Raw genomic sequence first — 18827 nt, 5'->3', positions numbered from 1 at the left:
TCTTTAAGAACAAAAGGTCTCAATATAGGACAGTGGGGAAACAATACTTCCTGATGCTTTACACTGCATACACTCTCTTCTATGCACTGCAATGAACTAATCACTCCATGAAAGAATGTTCCGACACAAAAACCATTCGTCTAATGAAATTTCAACGCATACATAGTTAAACTCTCCTGGTAAAGTTTTCCTGAAGAGATTCGCGAGACAAAAAAAGTACCGTACCGGTACAATCCATTGGTAGAAGTAGATTTAATTAAAGCTAGTCGAATTGTACAGCTAAGGGATGGGCGTGAAGTTAATATCAATATTCAATATCTTGCACCCCGAGGAGTTTATAATCACACACATCATTCCGAAATGAACCAAAAATTTATACAGGAAAGGACAAATGAGGGGATGTTTTCAAATGTACCAAAAGAAAATGAACTAGAGGATTGCCATTCATAACTCTAGTCCCCCAAGTGTGTAAGTTGAGTTATCTGAAACTAAAGTGGATCAGATGGCAGCTAAGTCACCTCAAACCAGAGTAGATCAACTACCTAGAGGAAGATAAAACTTAATTGCCAGAATTAAATAACGAAATGCCCGATAATAAAGTCTTGAGAACATCAAACAGAACCAAACGACCACCTGATAGATACAGTGCCAGCTGGGGGGGGGGGGGGGGGAAGGGAGGAGAATGTAGCTAATATCGTTTGATGCATAATTTAGAGTAAGATTACCAGATGTCCCCGTTTCCCGAGGACAGTCCCCAAATTCATACTTTTGTCCCTGACTAAAATCTGTCACCGGTTTTTAATAAACTTTCCAAATTGTCCCTATTTTCAAACATGACTTTATTTTATTATTCTTAAGTCGTTAATATCAGAGCATTAATAGTTATTTATACCATAGGTTATACAGGGCGATTCACGAGGATTTACCGTCCTTTATGGACCTTATTTCCGAAGACATTCTGAGCAAAAAATGTCATATAAACATGGGTCCTATTCTCGATATTTACAGAGTTACGTTTCGTTATTGAGACGCATTGCTGTGAACACGTGATCTTGGTCAGCGTGCAATCAGCAGCCAGCGTGAGCGCTACGGAAATCAAAGATAGCTGTATGCAGTTACATAGCGTGATGAGTGCCTTTCACAAGCGTGGGGCCAAGTGTACTCAAGTGGATGGCGACATTTTTTAAAATGTGTTGTAAACTCTCCAAAACTGTAAATTAGGATGCAAAATTGAACTAAAAATAATTAAGTCAGTGGAAGTGGTATGATTTGTAATAATTGTTGTGATAAGTGCGTAAACATAATGTAATTTTCTAGTTAAAAATAGATAAAGATGTCTGTATGAAGCAACTAAGGAGTTTACAGAACATTTTTAGCTTCATAATACTTGGCAATTAAAGAAATGATACTTCTGAATAGTTCATTCTCTATTTGTATTATTCTCTTACCTCCAAACTAAAGAAAGAACGTATTTTACAAACAACTTTAAATTAGTGTAACTCTGAAACTATTGAGAATAGGAACTATGTTTATATGACATTTTTTGCTCAAAATGTCTTCAGAAATAAGCTCCGTAAAGGACGGTAAATCCTTGTGAATCACTCTGTATTTTTAAGACACTGTAATATAGAATTGGTCACAGACAAAATTGTTAAAAGTTAATATGTACATTTTTTCCTCCACTAGGTGGTGAGAAAATCGTGCTTGTAGTTTTTCTACATTTTTCAATGCATACACTGTATTCAGTGGTCGAATTGGGCATACCGAAAGTAAAATAAGATTCCAAAACGCATGCCAGCAGTAAAGATTTTAAATTGACTGTTATTTAGTGAAGCTGATCACACAATCGATTATGCTAACCAATAGTGTCATCATTCTCTAAGTTTACATGGTCCTGGGTATCTGCAATGTAGGCCTACCACATATTATTTACACCAACTTAAAGTTAAACTACTTCCTTTGTACGTACTATGCACAGGAACCATGTCATCAAGAAATTAAATAACATTCCATTAATTAACGTTCTGTTGATAACCCACTGTGATACATTTTTGAAAAGGTCTTAACGAGCTTAAATGAAATATGGAAGAGTAAATACATAGTGTCATTTAAAAAACAATGTTAGTACTCGTATCTCATTAATAAATAACATTACAAGGTTGCGTCTACATTAGTATTAACCCCTTTCAGTTGTTACACTTTTGTACGGTATGAAACAATTTTTCATTTGTGGCTTAAGTATAAAGTTATTATGAGTGGTGAAGATAAATGGGACATTCTGTATAATACATTATTTAATTCACACGCGGAAGCAATTTTTTATTTAAGGAAATCCCTTAAATACCTGTATTGCAAGACAAGTGCATACCGGTAGTAATTTATTTCCAATTTGACCACTGACTGTATTGCTTCATTCTTAATTCTCATTTAAATAAAAAGTTTTAAATTCGGAAATGGAATTGTTTGTTGCAGCATAAGCATGTTTCGTAGATAGCCAATGGTAGCTAATTTGCACGTTAAAGTGTTGTAACCTCTGTGTGTGTAACATGAAAAATGTCAGATCAGGAAGGTAAAAAACATAAATGTGTTGTAGGTGATAAGTTATGGAAAGACTACTTTTTGGAGTGTTCAATTGATGACCATACTACCTTCTACTCATTATACCAAAGAATTGTCATCAGTCAAAGTCATTGTTCTAAGTTTTGTCCAAACACAATAATAACATGGCAGTTACATTGCAAGAAGGTACTTTTGCATTCCATGTCATTCAAAACCATCAGAATTTCAAGTCCATGGACTATACATCTGGTCTAGTGAAGAATTTCTCTGAACCAAAGTTCACTTGTTCCAGGACGAAAGTGGAAGCAATTGATTTTTCCAGATGTGAACATGATGTCGACATCACAGTGTTCAAAATTATTTGTAAAAACAGTCCAATTCGTGTTGATTGTCATTACAAACTTTCCAATGATATGTCAGATATTTGCAAAAAAGTTTGTTTCCAAACTAGGTATATTAAGGGGTTAGGTACAGCTTACAACAGTAAAATTTTTGGAAATATTCAAGATTTTTTTCCTCCAATACTGTATCTTGTACAATAATGAAAATTGGTATGTGTAAAATACTGTCCTTCTGCTATATGAAAAAAATACTTTTATGATTAAAAAACATTATTTATATATGCCTATTTTTTTTTTCAAGATTCAAAATGTTGGCAGTTCACTGTGCAGTGATGAAGCGTTTCCCTCATAACTCATAAACTTGTTAACTTTTTCATGTTCTCTCTCTTTATTTACAATATCATGCTCTTTCAACTACATTCCTTAATAAATAATTTTCTTTTATTTTGTGTTAGAAGAAAATATTGATATTTGACCATTTTTTAGGAATTTATTTTTTATGAGACAATCTATCAAAGGTAGAGAAGTGATCTTGCATCATATTGTAGATATGACATGCATAAATACACACAAAAATTTCATCACAGAATGTTGGGTTCGATTCCCGATTCCAGATGCTGGAACTAGGACCTCTCAGCTTTGCGCGCTGAGTGCTCTTTTCATCTGAGTTATGCTGAGACCCGATTCTACATGTTGACTACATATAGTCTTTATTATTCAGTGAGAACGGCGAGGTCTCATACTGTATATGAATGTATATATACCGGTATATGCTCTATATTTTTCTCCATTTTTTATTACGTGTACTCGAAATCGTAGACGTGATTCTTCCCCTCTCCTTACTAGATTCATGCATTACATATTTTTTATGCATGCTGAGTGGCTCTTACTTTTTTCGTGTTCTAAGTTTTTCTTTAATTCTTTTCCAGTTTCTGAAACCAGATTTGACAGATGTAAAAATAGTGTTACTTTTTTGTCTTTAGGTTGTGGTTTTGAAACCTATTGAAGAAAGTCTGTTTTACATTTTATCTTAAAAGTACGGTACCAATTTTAAAAAAATAGAATATTATAACAGGCCTACTGAAAATAAAATAAAGTAATAAAATACCGTGCGTTTTTTTTAAGCAAGACATAAAGCGCTGCAGTAAGACCGTTCTTTTATTATATTTGCTTCACCGTCACTGCAGCAGTGCTGCAGAAACCGTGCAGCAAATCAAAACACCACTTTACGAGTTTGCTGCAAGATCCATCATGGCGGAATGCGTGTTTTGATCTTTTGCAACGTTTATTATTCTTAAAATCGTCTAGTAATAATAATCCCATGTCATTATCATTGAAGTCGAAACTATTTAACATGTTCGGTTCTTTTAAGGTTAAATTTATTACTGTAGTAATAGCAGCCAATATTAATTGTCCACCATTTTGCAGTCAGCTGACCTAATTGCGTTTTTTTTTCGACCCTCATTTTGCTGCAGCAAGGGCATGAAGTGCTTTAAAAGAAAATGCACGGATAGCCTAACTAAGATTTGCATAGTACTAATTCATCATATATTAACAATTTATTTCATTCATATTTTAGTACTCACAATGATCAAAAGGAAGTGGATTAATTAACCATAATTCATATCACATAGGTAATATCCCATTAAATCAAACACAACATTCATTGACACAGGCTCACTCAACAATTCTGGCCAAACTCAACTGTTCTAATGTTTGAAATTTAAACTGAAGAAATAATTCTTATACCGGTACTCTGTCCGTAGAATCTGTAGAGTGGTAGTCACAAAACACCCCTTCTGCACAACTTTACTAGCGTCATAGCTGGTTGGTTCAATGCGTAGTCAGGGCGCGTGGGAGAGGGAACACAACATGCTATATAAACTCTCGCCCGCTTGCTCTCTAGCTTGGGAAAGAGGTCTTGGGCTTGTTTGATTCGTCTTAGGATGACCTTTTCTCCTGATGTGCTCGACTCCACTTTTACATACGGTAGTTATTGAATTTCAAGGTATTTTAAAGTTCACATACTTTCACAACTACTTTTTGAAAGTTGATGATCCAATTTACTACTACTTATCTTATTATATTTTTTACATTTATTTGTCGATCTTGTTATGCTCGATCAATCAACACCTCAAATGTTCGGATCAAATCAGATCTCATTGAGTTATGCACATAAAATAGCTGATAGAATGCATTTTTGAGGCATGTTTTGCCCCATGCATCTCGCTGGCCTAGGAGAGTTCAAACGATTTCATGTGCAAATTAACGATTATGGGACTCCTTTGTCTACATGGTGGTATACTTTTCGTTTCGATACGTTTATTTGTTCAAAAGTTATAAGAGATTCTAATGTAACACTTTTTTTGGACATTGCATCGAGCAGTTGGCGACCTAACAGTGGTTCTAAAAAAAGATAAGTTTGGAGAGGGCTTAGCCCCCATCCCCCTAAATCCCCTATGCTAGGTACCAGGGGCGGACGCAGGATTTTTTTTCAGGGAGGGATTTGAGGAGATAGTAAAAATGGAGTAATGAGAAATAAGTTTATATACTCACAATTTGTTTCTGAGTCGCAAACATTTACAAGTTGGCCTGAGTAGCGTAGTCGGTATAGCCTTCTGTGCTCGAAGTTGCGGGTTCTATCCCAGCACAGTTCGATGGCATTTAAGTGTGCTTAAATGTGACAGGCCTCATATCAGTAAATTTATTGGCATCTAAAAGAAGCCCTGCAGGAAAAAATTCTGGCACACCAGTGACGCTGATATAACCTCGGCAATTGCGAGCGTTGTTAAATAAACCACAATTTTTAAATTTTAATATTTACAATGACTGCAATACAAAAACAGTGACAGAGTGATATTTACAGAAGAAGGTGACGAGGCTTCTTAGACATTTCATCCAGTACTTCATGAGCTTTTACTTCTACATTTTTATGTATATACATCAAGGCCAGTCCATTTATTCTGTCTGCTCCTCAAGTAAGTCTTCAAATACCGCAAAGTTGAGAACGACTGTTCTGGTGTTGCTGTAGTTACAGGCAACGTGCAGAAAAGTTTTAGCGCCTTGTGAGTGCAGGGAAAAATAATTTTATTGCACCTGTTCAAAGATGATATAAAATCAGTAGGCATTAGGTAAAGATTTTTCTGTTCAAGGAAATTTCTTCTCCACATCTTCAATTCATCGAAGAAAGACTCCGGTGATGCATCAACATCATTGGGCCACTGATTTACTACAGCCTCAACAGCAGTTTCTAAATCTTCATCTGATGCTCGCACTATGTTTTTAGGCAACAAAGTTTGTATGGACTTTAGGATTCCCTTATGATTTAAAAACCTGTCCTTGAGCTGACTAATGAAATAGTCTAAGAAGGGAAGGAGAATTGAAAGCCTAAAATACTCTTCAGGACTCTCTGTCTTGAAGTTAGAATGTTGTGTTTGTCTCTCTGCAGTTCTTAGAATTTCCAGCGTAATTCCAGTAAGTTCAGCAAAACTTTTTGCCTCTAGGTTCACTGGCTGAAAATTTAAACGAAAATCTTCCAGTTCTCTTTCTAGATTCTCACATAGTTCAATGCATGTCTTAAGGTCCATCTGTTCTGACTGTAGTAGACTGGCTAAACCATGTGACAGGCTAAAAACATGGCTAGCTACAATCATAAACACCAAAAATGTTGGTTTCTGTATGGCTTATATTACGATGTACCGAAGTACATATGGTAATATTTCAATGCAGAAATTCTGTGTCATCATATGATGATGGAAGAGTGGAACAGAGAAAAATTCTCTCCGACACCGGGATTTGAACCCGGGTTTTCAGCTCTACGTGCTGACACTTCATCCACTGAGCCACACTGGATTCCCATTCCGATGTCGGATCGAATCCTCTCAGTTTAAGTTCCACTTCTTGGGTTCCCTCTAGTGGCCTACCCTCATGCACTGCGTCATAGAGATGTATGACAATGGCACAATGTCCATACATGTGCAGAGGTGCATATCATGATATGCGAAAAATAATCACTTTGTGATTTAAGATGGTGCTTATTCTGCCGGATCCTGGCCACTTAGTCACTCATAACGAGTTATATTATTAGTCCTCTTGCGTTGGATCCCTTGTAGTAAGTGTCAGAGAACAGTGCTACTCTCCAGTGGGTAGTGGATCAGAGTTGCGAAGCAGAGACAAGAAAAATCCCAGATATAGGGATTTCTTTCAATGCAAAGATACATTTATTTAACATTTTAGCAAAGAGAATTTACGTGGAAAACCCTCTAATTCCTATGTACATTCACGAATTAAAATCAATATTATTTTTGTTTCTTGTTTCGTATTTTTCTAAAAATTTCGGGAGGGGATATATCCCCTTAATCCACCCCCCCTTGCGTCCGCCTCTGCTAGGTACTGTACTTACAGAGTTAGCTGAAAATGATGGATGAAACGTCTCCCCTCCAAGGAACAAATAATGAGCATCGAGTTGATGCACATGTATTTGAAAATATGCATAAAAAGAATGCATAATAACGCAAGTCTATCAGCAGCTAATCGTATATAAAATTAATTATACATTAGCAGTCTTATCACTAATATAGTGTTCATGTCCCTTGTCCCTGTTTGGAGTAGGTACTAATCTTTCACAGAACTTAAGGTTTCTGATTTATTTGACTTACCTCTCCTTCTCCAGGAGCTGTTTGCAATTTTACCAATTTAATACTACTACCATACTAACAATAAATAAAGAACAGTTGTGAACAGAATTCACTCCAAAATGTTAGAGTGAGATTTTATCATAAATGCCACTATGTTAGAGTTACCAGTCAATTTAAATCTATATTTTGTAGTACGTAATTTATATTATATTCCTTTAAATATAGTAAGACTATGTAATAAATAAATTTTTATTTTTTCTTTCAACTTACGGAAGAAGAATTTCGAGGTTCCCGGGCCAATGACAATTCATAAATTTCATCATCAGTGTAGGAAAGGTCAAGTGACAACTGAAAAACAAAGTATTTGTGTTAGTTAACTCACATTACTTGGATCTGTGAAAATTGAAATATCCTATACAATACATAATAAAACAAATTTCATTGTGTATTGAGAAAATCATAATTCTGAAATTACTAAATGCAATTTATTTATACATAATATAGTTCTTACAAAGAAACTTGTCATAACATTTGTAAATTTGTACTTACAAACTGCCCCCCAACAAAGGAAGCCCTTATAGACTCAGTATTCTCTCAACAAAATATAAATGTGTAAACGTCATCATCATATTCCAGGCACGAAATTAGGCCATTGTTGGCCTGTTTCGATTCCAGCTATACAGGATCCAATAGACGTTTCTGTGGCTGTCCAGGTCGTCGTCGTCCTTGAGGGTGATATTTTAGCATTTCTTGGGGTGTCCGGCAAGCTTCCATACGAGAAATGTGTTCAAGCCATCTATTTCTGTATTCTGTAATTTTTTCTTCTAATGGTTACATGTTGAGTTCCTGCAGTATATCCTCGTTCCTCTTCTGGTCCAGAAGTGTATATCCTGCAGTTCGTCACAGATATTTCATTTCAGCTGCTCTTAATCTGCTGATATCTCTGTTTCAGAACCCAAATTTCGCTTCTATAGAGGAGAGTTGGTAGTGCAAGGGTTTTATATAGCTTTATTCTGGAATGTTTCTGTACTAAACTTGGTTTTAGGGTATGGTTTAGCAGTCCTAATATTTGTAAAAATTTGTTAATTTTTCTGCTTGCATCATTCTCTCCTTCGTATGATATATTACATCCTAAGTATGAAAAGGAATTTATCTGTTTTAAAATCACATTTTCAACAACAGTTTTGCTTCAGATTGAGTTTGTACCTTCAAATGCTATTATTTTGGTTTTTTTCTGGTGAAATCTTCATGCCATGTTCTTCTATGATTTTATTTAGTTTAAATATACCCATCTATAAATTGTCTTCGGAGTTTGCAACTAATACTTGGTCGTCCGCGAAAAGAACTGTGTTTAGTCTCATGGAACTTGAAATTTGAATTACTAATTTGTACTCCTCACACCAAAGGCGTATTATTTCATCCATGTATACTATATATTGAAGAGACTTGGTGACAATGGGCAACCTTGTCGTACTCCTTGATTTATGGATCTATAGTTAGAAGTAAAATTATTAAATTTTATATTTATTTTATTGTTAGTGTAAATATTGCAAATGTTTTGAAGCAGGATATTTGTTATATTTATTTTTTGCAAAATTTCCATTAATTTAGGTCTTTTGATCATATCAAAAGCTTTGATATAATCAATAAAGGCTAAATGCGTTTCTAAATTAAACTCTAGTCTTTTTTCAATTAACAATTTTATCGAGAAGGCAGCATCCAAGCAAGATCTGCCCTTTCTGAACCCATTCTGACTTTCTGAAAGGAACAATTCACTTTCTTGTTTTAATCTTCCATTTAAAATTTTGGCATATATCTTGTAACATGTATTTAATAAACGTAATTTATATTATATTCCTTTAAATATACTAAGACTATGTAATAAATAAATTTTTATTTTTTCTTCCGACTTACAGAAGAAACGTAAGTGAATAAAAAAAAAAACGAAGAAAAGGCCATGAAAAATTACAATTGCATTAATGAGACATATTGTTATTGATTATGATTTGACAGGACCTTTTTAATACAGTTATCACAATGTCATTCCTAAGAGATGTAGGAAGAGCAAAATGTTGTCAAATTCTTAAAAGAAAAAAGAAAAGCTGGCATAGTTCCTTATATGATTATACGAAATGGATTAAAGAATACTTCAGCTTGAAATAGTTAAATGTAGGCTCATAGATCAACTTTTTCTTATGGTGAATCTCAGCTGACTGATGACATCCTACTTCAAAACATATTGTTGGGTCCACAATCATGCCCTGTTTAGTACCAGTATTGTGCACTAAAATGTCCACACGCCTCGTTGACCCATTTTCAGGTAGACAGATGATTTCTTCTTCTACTATCCAGCCCTAATTTATTAATGCGGCAGGAATTTTGGTTGGATTGTGTAAGACAGTTATGTCAGCATTAGCTCGCCATGAGTACATCGTCCATCATGTAAACACTTGTGCTCGAGTGCACCTGTACTCTTCCCCTCTTTTGCTGTCAGAGGAGTAACAGAAGTGAATAGTAAGTACACCGGTAGTATAAAACATACAATTGCTTGCTTTACGTGTGATAAAACATATTATTTGTAAGAAATTTAATGTACAGTGATATTACAATGTATATAATTCTCATGAATACAAGAACGTTGCGGAGGATGATAGGATGAAAATGATTGATTAATATATAAAAACATCTGAAACTGTTAGTCCAAAATTTTACTAAACCTAACTAGAAGTTATACCGCTATGTTTTTAAGAATTTTAAGAGTAGTTATTATTTATTTGTTTAAATTTCATCACACTTGTAAGTTAACAGCAGAAGTAATGTCAATATTTGTGTACAGTTCCCCCCCCCCCCCACAAATGAATCTCAACAAAACTAGGCGAAGACATGTTTGACAGATTCTCACAGAGCCCATTACGAGGATAGTTTCCAGCAAAACTGACAGTGGAAGAATTATTTCTAGACAACATCACAAAAATTCAGAAGATTGAAATCTTCATAAATAATGACAAACCCAAATGTTTGTATATGTGTGTAAAAACAAAAGAGATTTGAATTATTAGTTTTATTTTGAAAAAATTTGTCATATATAACAATTTTGAAAAGATATTCATGATATAGTCTACTTCGTGTTTATTCATGGATGGGTAGTGACATTCGCAATATAGTAACATTTGTTATTATTTGTGTTATAATGTGAAATAATTTTTATTGATAATTATTGTCGCGTATACCTTCAAAAAATATTATTTAATATGATTGTCGAAACATATTTCCTAAATAAATAATGCTAGTAGGGCTATTTATAAACTAGTATTAACTTTACAGTACTGTAGTAACCTATTCCTTGTACAACGTATACCTCTGACTGAAGGTTTCTCTTACATGCCGCGATGCTCCTTCAAACCAGAGCACTTGCAAAGTTCAATCTGAAAGACAACACTTCGTAACCTTGCCCGTGTCCTTGACATCACTGGTATAAGATGATGTCCAAAGTTCTTCAAGAGCAATTCCCTGTTCACATAATCCCAAGATGTGTGCTAAAGTTTCGATCTCCAGGCAGCCATGCCTATACTGGATACTGTCAAGAGACCTGTCGGGAATGGAACGAACAGTTGCTAAATTGCAATCATTTTCAGGCTAGATATCCATTCACTAGTCGAGAACTCTTTTTCGTTAGTAATCCAACTGTTGGCGACTGAACTTTACTGTACATCTCAACACCTTTTCCCCATCCTGAAAGGCTGTTCCATTATTCATATTCGCGACACTGCAATTCTTCTCGGAAATTTCGAATTATAGCTTTAGTAAAGTTGTCGGGAAAAGAAAGGCAGAGGGAATCACACGACGATTTGATTCAACATCTAACTGTCTCTTCGTGCTGACATGTGGATTATTTGCTCTGATTAACAATAAGAGATATTACAATGTTGAAGAAAAGCTTCCCAAGAAGCTCATATTAACTGAAGTCCTTTTAACTGTTTACTAGTATACAGCATGCTATTGAAATATCAGTCAGGAGGAAAAGCATTTCTTTAGCAGAATTACGGAGAATCTTATAAATATCTTCTAAAAAGAATTACAGCTAATTTACGTAAAGGAGCTATTTTCAGGGAGTATATTAGCATGGACCAGATATATTGATTAACAATATTAAGTTTTTGATCAGGCTGCAACATAGGTGTTGATATTAAAAATTCAAGATCCTGTTGAAGGGAAACTATCAGTTCTTCAGAATTAAATTTCAGTTCATCATTGAAAGTTACTGGTATTCCTAAACACTGTATTTTATTGTCTTCTGGTCTAATGGCCTTGATATAAGAGTCAGGGTGAAAAAACAAATCCTTTTCAAGTAGCTTTCCTTTATGAATATTAATTAAGGGGTTAGGTATAGCTTACAGCAGTAAAATTTTTGAAAATATTCAACATTTTTTCCTTCCATTACTGTATCTTGTACAATAACGAAAATTGGTACAGTATGTGTAAAACACTGTCCTTCTGTTATATGAAAAAAATATATATATTTTTACGATTTAAAAGGCTATATATATATATATTTTTTTTTCAAAATTCAAAATGATGCCAGTTTACAGTGCAGTGGTGAAGCATTTCCCTCATAACTCATAAACTTGTTAACTTTTTCATGTTTTCTCTCTTTTATTTTATTGTTGAAACTCATGTTTACAATATCATTCCCTTTCAACTACATTCCTTAATAAATATTTTTTTTTTTTACTTTGTGTTAGAAGGGAATACTGATATTTGACCATTTTTTTAAATGAATTTATTTTTTATCAATCTATCAAAGGTAGAGAAGTGATCTTGCGTCATATTGTAGATATGACATGCATAAATAAATTCAAGAGCGTATTATATTTGGGTAAATACGATATTTCTTTCTTTTTATATTTAATCTGTCTTTTACTGTTCATACTCATGGCTGACTATGCTGAGAGGTGTTCTTGGCATGATTTTGTATGGTTCCCTTGATAGCCTGCACCAGTACAGGTACAGATGTCACTGCATTTTACTATAAAAATAAATCTATCTTTTGTTTGTTCAGTTCAAGATTCACTGTACTCTAGTTCAGTGGTCGGCATTTCGTTATTTGCAAGTTAACTCCTTACAACACATGCAGGGTGGAGGGGTAAGGCATTATCTCCTTCCCTTCACTTGTTCATTCAATGTTAAGCAGTTTGAGTATCCTTTCCCTCCTACCTTCCCCTTTGTTGTGAACTTCGGGGTGCATTTTATATGACATAATCTTTGCTGACCACTGCTCTATACCTATTTTTTTTAAAGATGGAACATGACATTAGCATTGCGATCGAAAAAACAACTGAATGTCACATAGCGTGATAAGCCTGTTGCTATGGTAACACGGTTGAGTTGCCAAACTTACAGTTTCCACGTGGTGAAAGTCTTTCATTCTCTGTCAGTTTATGTATTTTTTTTTTTACTTTCGTGTCAATTGTCAATTAATGTTTTAACATCAGCCATCTAACGTCAATTTCTAGTTTCCATCAACTGACAGTCTGGTACTTCATATTGGTAACATAGCGCTGTAGTTACAAGCTCGGATGCTTGACTGTCATGTCCCATCTTAAAAAAAAAACTAGGTACAGTTAATCAATGTGCTTGGTCTTTATTTTCTACTTTGTCCATCAAAGGCTGCTACAGTCGCATCAGATTTTGTCTGCCACAGACATCTATCTGCAAGTCTGGGAACTTCTTCCATTCCAAGGTTTAGGCCATAACTTGTTCCGAGGCTAATATTAGGATACCAGTATTTAAAAACTATTTGTTGTCTATGTTGGTCGCTTCATCATATTCATGGTAGTCCAGAATTTCTTGCTTCCTTAGGTTTATGAAATAATGCTAGCTTAGAAAATCTACAAAGTGGTATTCTCATGACACGACCTTTTCACCATTTCTGATATTTGTATATTTCATCCACTATATATTTAACTCACTTCCACTGGTTGCGTTCGAATATCATTCTTTCTGATTCTGTCCCTTCTTGTCTTCTCAACCAATGAACCAAGAATCACATAAAATGTATTTATGCTGCTTCTAAATGTCGTTTGTCTAGACTTCATACCTGAGAAACATCCGGTCGGTGAATTTTTCCTCAAGTTCTCCAACACAGGAATAAAATAAAAATTTACTACACGAAAATCTTTCCGAAGGAAACCGTGCTAGGACTTTTATCGCTCCTTTAATACATATAGCTCTCTTAATAGTTGGATTCATTCCCGAGAATTTTGACTGCCATGATAACCACTAAAACACAAAGGTTGACTATACTGTAACAGCAAAAAATAAGAGAGCTGCAGAGCAGGGTCACAAGAGATTGTAGGTTAAGAAACCAAAATTATTTGTTTACGGGGGAGGTGCCACTGGAGGAAAGCAGAATTCGGTGGTTAGTGTCCACGAAAGTTAACCTGTCCACTCTACACTTAAATTAAGATTGCAGATAAAACTTGTTTCAGAATACTTTCAATCCACTTTACTCCACTACCGGCACTTTAATTTATGGTACAGTATACAGGGTGATTCACGAAGATTGTGCAATACTCTAGGATGTGATTTCTGGCATCATTCTGATGAAAAAAGTTCATATAAATATATGTCATATTTTTTTTTTTAATTGAGTGAGTTGCGCCCTCCTGAATGTTAAATATAAACGTAGATTTTATGAAGGTTTAAGCATTTAAATTATTTACAACAATGGTACTGGATGTATTATATATTCATTAAAGAACATTCACGTTATTACTCACCTGAAAAATCTGTATTAAAGCCGGTTTTCAAAGTCCCCATCTTCTGCAGCAATACACGTAGCTGCCCGAGTGTGAACTGCATGCTATATTCCCTAACTTCTGTTGTTCAGATGCTAGGTAGAGACGTTGTACCAATTTTCAGTTATCTCTAACCGTGACCCTGATGTCACGAGATTTTGTGTCGCTGCTATCAGCTGTACTGTAACACATACAGCTCCAGACGTTCAAAGAGAGAGAGAGAGAGAGAGAGAGAGAGAGAGAGAGAGAGAGAGTTCACAAGACTGCGTGTTACGGAAGAGAGGAACGTGACTTTATCCGAAACTATTCAAAATCGGACACATGTATACAGTATGTAAACTTTTTTCATCAGAACGACGTCACAAATCACGTTCTAGAGTATTGCACAATCTTCGTGAATCACCCTGTATTTAATTTACAATTTTCCTGAACAATTTATTAGTTTACAGCTTTTGTTATTGCTGCGCATATACTAACAAGGTTCATGTTTTTAATTCGTCAAATCTTCATTAAATTTTAGCTTTAGCTTGTTAGTTTTTTGGAACATTAAGCGTTATGCCAATCAGTACTAATGTTTAATATTGGAAACTTTGGCCTTCACTAGTAATAATCTATGCTCATAACAAGTGAAACGTTGTGGAGCACAAGAAAAAAGGGTTGCCTACAATGATTAAAATTTTCTCATCCGAGTGTTTGCCCCCTAATTGAAAATGATGGCGCTGATACAACATACTTGTCTAGAAAATTAGATTCCAGCTATTCATGTGGATCAGGCAGGCTACTTAAATAAAAATGTTATTCACTTAATACTACCAATAAAGAAATACCCTGAGTGTGTTGACAAGATCCATGTTGGCATCTAAAGGCGGTGTAGAGTTCTGTAGCTCTTCAAGTTCTTGGAAGATTAAGGACAGTTGTGCCATTTTTCGGATATTGATCATTTCTCCTTCTAAACTGTCAGGTAAAGCCACATGCAAGGAGATCAAGTCCTTCAAATGAATACCACTAAAACACAAAAACACAAAATTACAATTACAATACAATAATTAACAGTGAGAGAGAAGTTTTTTGGTAAACATTAATTCACAATAATATAAAAAACATTTATAGTATTATCCTCTTTTCTATTCTATCTTCTTCCAAGAAGACCAATTCCGTTAGAGTTTCTTAAACTAATGTAAGATAGGCCTATTGAAGTACGGTACCAGCATTAATAAAAAAAATAGGGAGATATTGAAGAAAACTCCATCTCACCATCAATACTATTAATGGAGAAAAATTCGTTCCAGCACTGGGAATCGAACCCAGGATCTCTCAACTTGACACATTGAGTGCTCTTAACCAACTGAGCTATGCCGGGATCTGATCCACAGCACCAGCCGAACTCTCCTCCTTCATATGATCAATGGCCTACTACCTACATTTTAGACACACGTCACATATATAAGAGAGCATACTTCAGTGACTTTATGGTCATTTTCAACAACAGTTTTAGATCACTATTAACACTCATAACCGGTCTGGGCAAGTTACCTGGTTGAGGTTTTTTCCAAGGTTTTCCCTCAACTCAATATGAGCAAATGCTGAGTAAATATCAGTGCTGAACCCCGGACTCATTTCACTGCAGTGGCGGTTTCTTGGAGGAGGGAAGGGAGGAACGTCCTCCTCACATTTTTCTTTTCTTGAAAGTAAATACCAAGTAAAATATGTGCCTTGAAATTCGAGGAAGACTCGATAATTTTTAAGTTCACAGCTGTAAGAAAACCTCGGTTGATTGAGTTTTAAACGATGCGCACTCATGTACTGCGCGAAAACTGTGAGAAGGATGCGAGATTGTTTGTGAGGAGGAAAGTCAATCCTCTCCTCCCTTACTGCAGTTAACACACACAGACAATAGCGCACTAGCGACCAAAGAAAGAAGCAGAGTTTTAAAGCAAGTAAATGAACAGGTAGGGAGGAGATCCTCCTCTGATTCTGTGCATGGGTGGGAAACAGTGTAGCAGACAGAAACCGACTGGTCATGCAGCAAGCTCGCTACCGCTGCCATCTAGCAATGTTACATTCAACCAGACTATAACACATAGGAGCCACAATAAAAACAATTTTAACGCAGAGCTATGAAAAACACCATATAAACTTTTTTAAAATTATAAATCAAATATTATTCATTGCACTTTATATAGGCTACTATTCATGGTTTGAAACTTTCGAGAATAGGCCTATTTGAAAGTTAAAGTCGGGTTTATATAAAACAAAGTGGAAGTAGTTCTACATTAGTATTGCAGATCTTTTGGACCCCTGAAATAAAATTTACTTCCATCCATTGTCTACTAGACAGAGCGACAGCCAAATCGTCAATTTTGTATAAATATATTTGAAATTGAAAGTACTCGAAACTACATTATTTTTAACATAAAAAAATTAATCCGCCACCAGCAGCTCACTTAAACCTTAAATGCTGAAGCTATATTTTAACCGTAATGGTAGTATGACTTTGCAAGAACTGATATTCTTCAAAAGCATGTGATACTAAACTTGTAAAATGTGCAATTTGGCAACACAGACCACGTGGATGGGTGCAGTGTTCTCGCTTTCCTAACAGATTATTTCCCATTCCCATTTCCATCTAACGGTTCCGGTTATGTGTTACTAGCTAGTCTCTTCCAATATGTGTGATGCTGTAGTGTGCGCGAAAACTTCTGCGAGGTTATAAATTTCCTTATAATTGTTAATTTGTGCAATTATCCAACAACGAATGGAAGTGAAAACATATTATATTTTGGACAATTTAGGAAACTCAATTTACAAGAACAGAGTATTGCTTTACAAAAGGGAAGGCAACCCCAACACTGCCTGGTCTTACATATAGGCCTCGAAAAATCGAAGGAGAATTGGGAGGAAAATTTAAAAGGTACGCAAAACGCGTCCTTGCAAGGGGTTGGGGGCTGTACAAAACTAAATATGTGAGCTCCAAGCCTGTTGGCCACTAGTCTCACTCTGGGTTACGCTGCTCCCCTGAAGGAGCTCTAGAAAATTTTGAAGGGGAAGCCGAAATTGGACGTAACCTCTTAGGTACCACATACGTGAGGGGGGCTGAGATTGATCAATTGATCACGGAACGGGGCGAGGAGGAGTTGGCTGGTGTTTGCCGTTAGGATGGCAAGATGCCGTCATCTGTTGTTCGATGACAAAGCATGTGAAAGCCGTCGAAAGAAGCGCCGTGAAATCTAATCTGCAATTTGAGAGGTCCCTGTCCTTTCAATTTGCGACTTATTGAGTGACCTCGTATATTTAATAAACTATTAATATTATCTGAACTAGGGCATACATCGTTTATAATAAAGGTGGAATATATATGGGGAAGGGCATATAGGTCCGTGGCCCATTTCTTATAGGGCTCATCCCGACATTTGTCTTATGCCTGAGGAAAACCACGGAATACCTTAGGCGAGATGAGTTGTCTCATGTATAGGAGACTAGCCAATTTGGCTATTATGTAGGAGGTGATTGTTATCATGAGCCTTGTTGAATCGTCTCAATTTTGAGACAAGCCATTTGGCTATATGATGGCTCAATTACGAAGAGGGGGGAGAGATGTAATTAGTTAATTAATTTAAAGTAATTAGGGAGATTAATGGGGATATGAGTGCAGGTCCGTGGCCCATTTCTCTTAGGGCTCATCCCGACATTTGTCTTAGCGCCTTAGGAAAACCACGGACAAACCTTAGGCAGGATGAGTTGTCTCAATATCAGAGACTAGCCAGTTGGCTCTTAGGTTGAATGACTCTATGAATCGATGGATATATACTAGCCAATTGGCTCTATGATAGTTCCATCGATCAACAAAAGTAGATATATAGGCCTATGCATATAGGCTAATTTATAGCATGTTTCATTCAAGAAGGTGTCATTTTGTGCTGTTAACTTCTTTCCTCCTCTTAAGAAATATGCAGGAGCCGCCAATGTTTCACCGGCATTATCACCTTCATCTCATTCAGACACTAAATAACCTAAGATGTTGATACAGCTTTATAAAATAATCTACTAAAACACTCATCCATATTCTTATTTCAGGACCTCGCTGTCCTCTATTGAGTATTGTGTAATCTATGACTTTGTGTACTACTATTTACGTGATGAGTACACGAAGTCATGAATTACACAATACTCAACAGAGGACGACGAAGTCCTCAAATAAGAATACATATCTCACCATCAAGTTTTATCGTGTGCTATTCAAACTATAATATTGTCACTATTTGGAGACAATTTGTATACTTGAAAATGGAGTTCAAATCATAACATCTATACTATCAATAAATCTGTAACCAAAATTTTTCTGGTAATTTTAGATTTTTCAAGAATAATTGGTGTTAACATGTATAATTAACTGTCGTGAGACCAAAAATCGAGTTTTTGAAATTTTTGTTTGTATGTCTTTCTGTCTGTCTGGATGTTTGTTACAGTACCGTTTCACGCGATAATGGCTGAAC

At 35.5% G+C, this 18827-nt stretch overlaps 1 protein-coding gene across 8 annotated transcripts in view; it reads right to left on the bottom strand.

Annotated features, from left to right (window-relative positions):
- LOC138700190 (ras guanyl-releasing protein 3-like) overlaps window positions 1–18827 on the bottom strand; it is a 615134-nt gene that overhangs the window by 28870 nt on the left and 567437 nt on the right. For all 8 annotated transcript variants that reach the window (XR_011332295.1, XM_069826618.1, XM_069826616.1 and 5 more), the window contains 2 exons: window positions 15162–15339; window positions 7808–7885 (listed from right to left, as the gene is read on the bottom strand). Coding sequence is in view for 7 of the 8 variants with exons in the window: in XM_069826618.1 (XP_069682719.1) it covers window positions 7808–7885; window positions 15162–15339 (256 nt within the window). In the remaining variant the exon portion in view is untranslated. The remainder of the gene's footprint in view (window positions 1–7807; window positions 7886–15161; window positions 15340–18827) is intronic.

Source organism: Periplaneta americana, chromosome 5 (assembly GCF_040183065.1).
Source record: "Periplaneta americana isolate PAMFEO1 chromosome 5, P.americana_PAMFEO1_priV1, whole genome shotgun sequence".
In the NCBI taxonomy this organism is placed as follows: domain Eukaryota; kingdom Metazoa; phylum Arthropoda; class Insecta; order Blattodea; family Blattidae; genus Periplaneta; species Periplaneta americana.
This window is presented reverse-complemented; position numbering and strand designations above follow the sequence as displayed.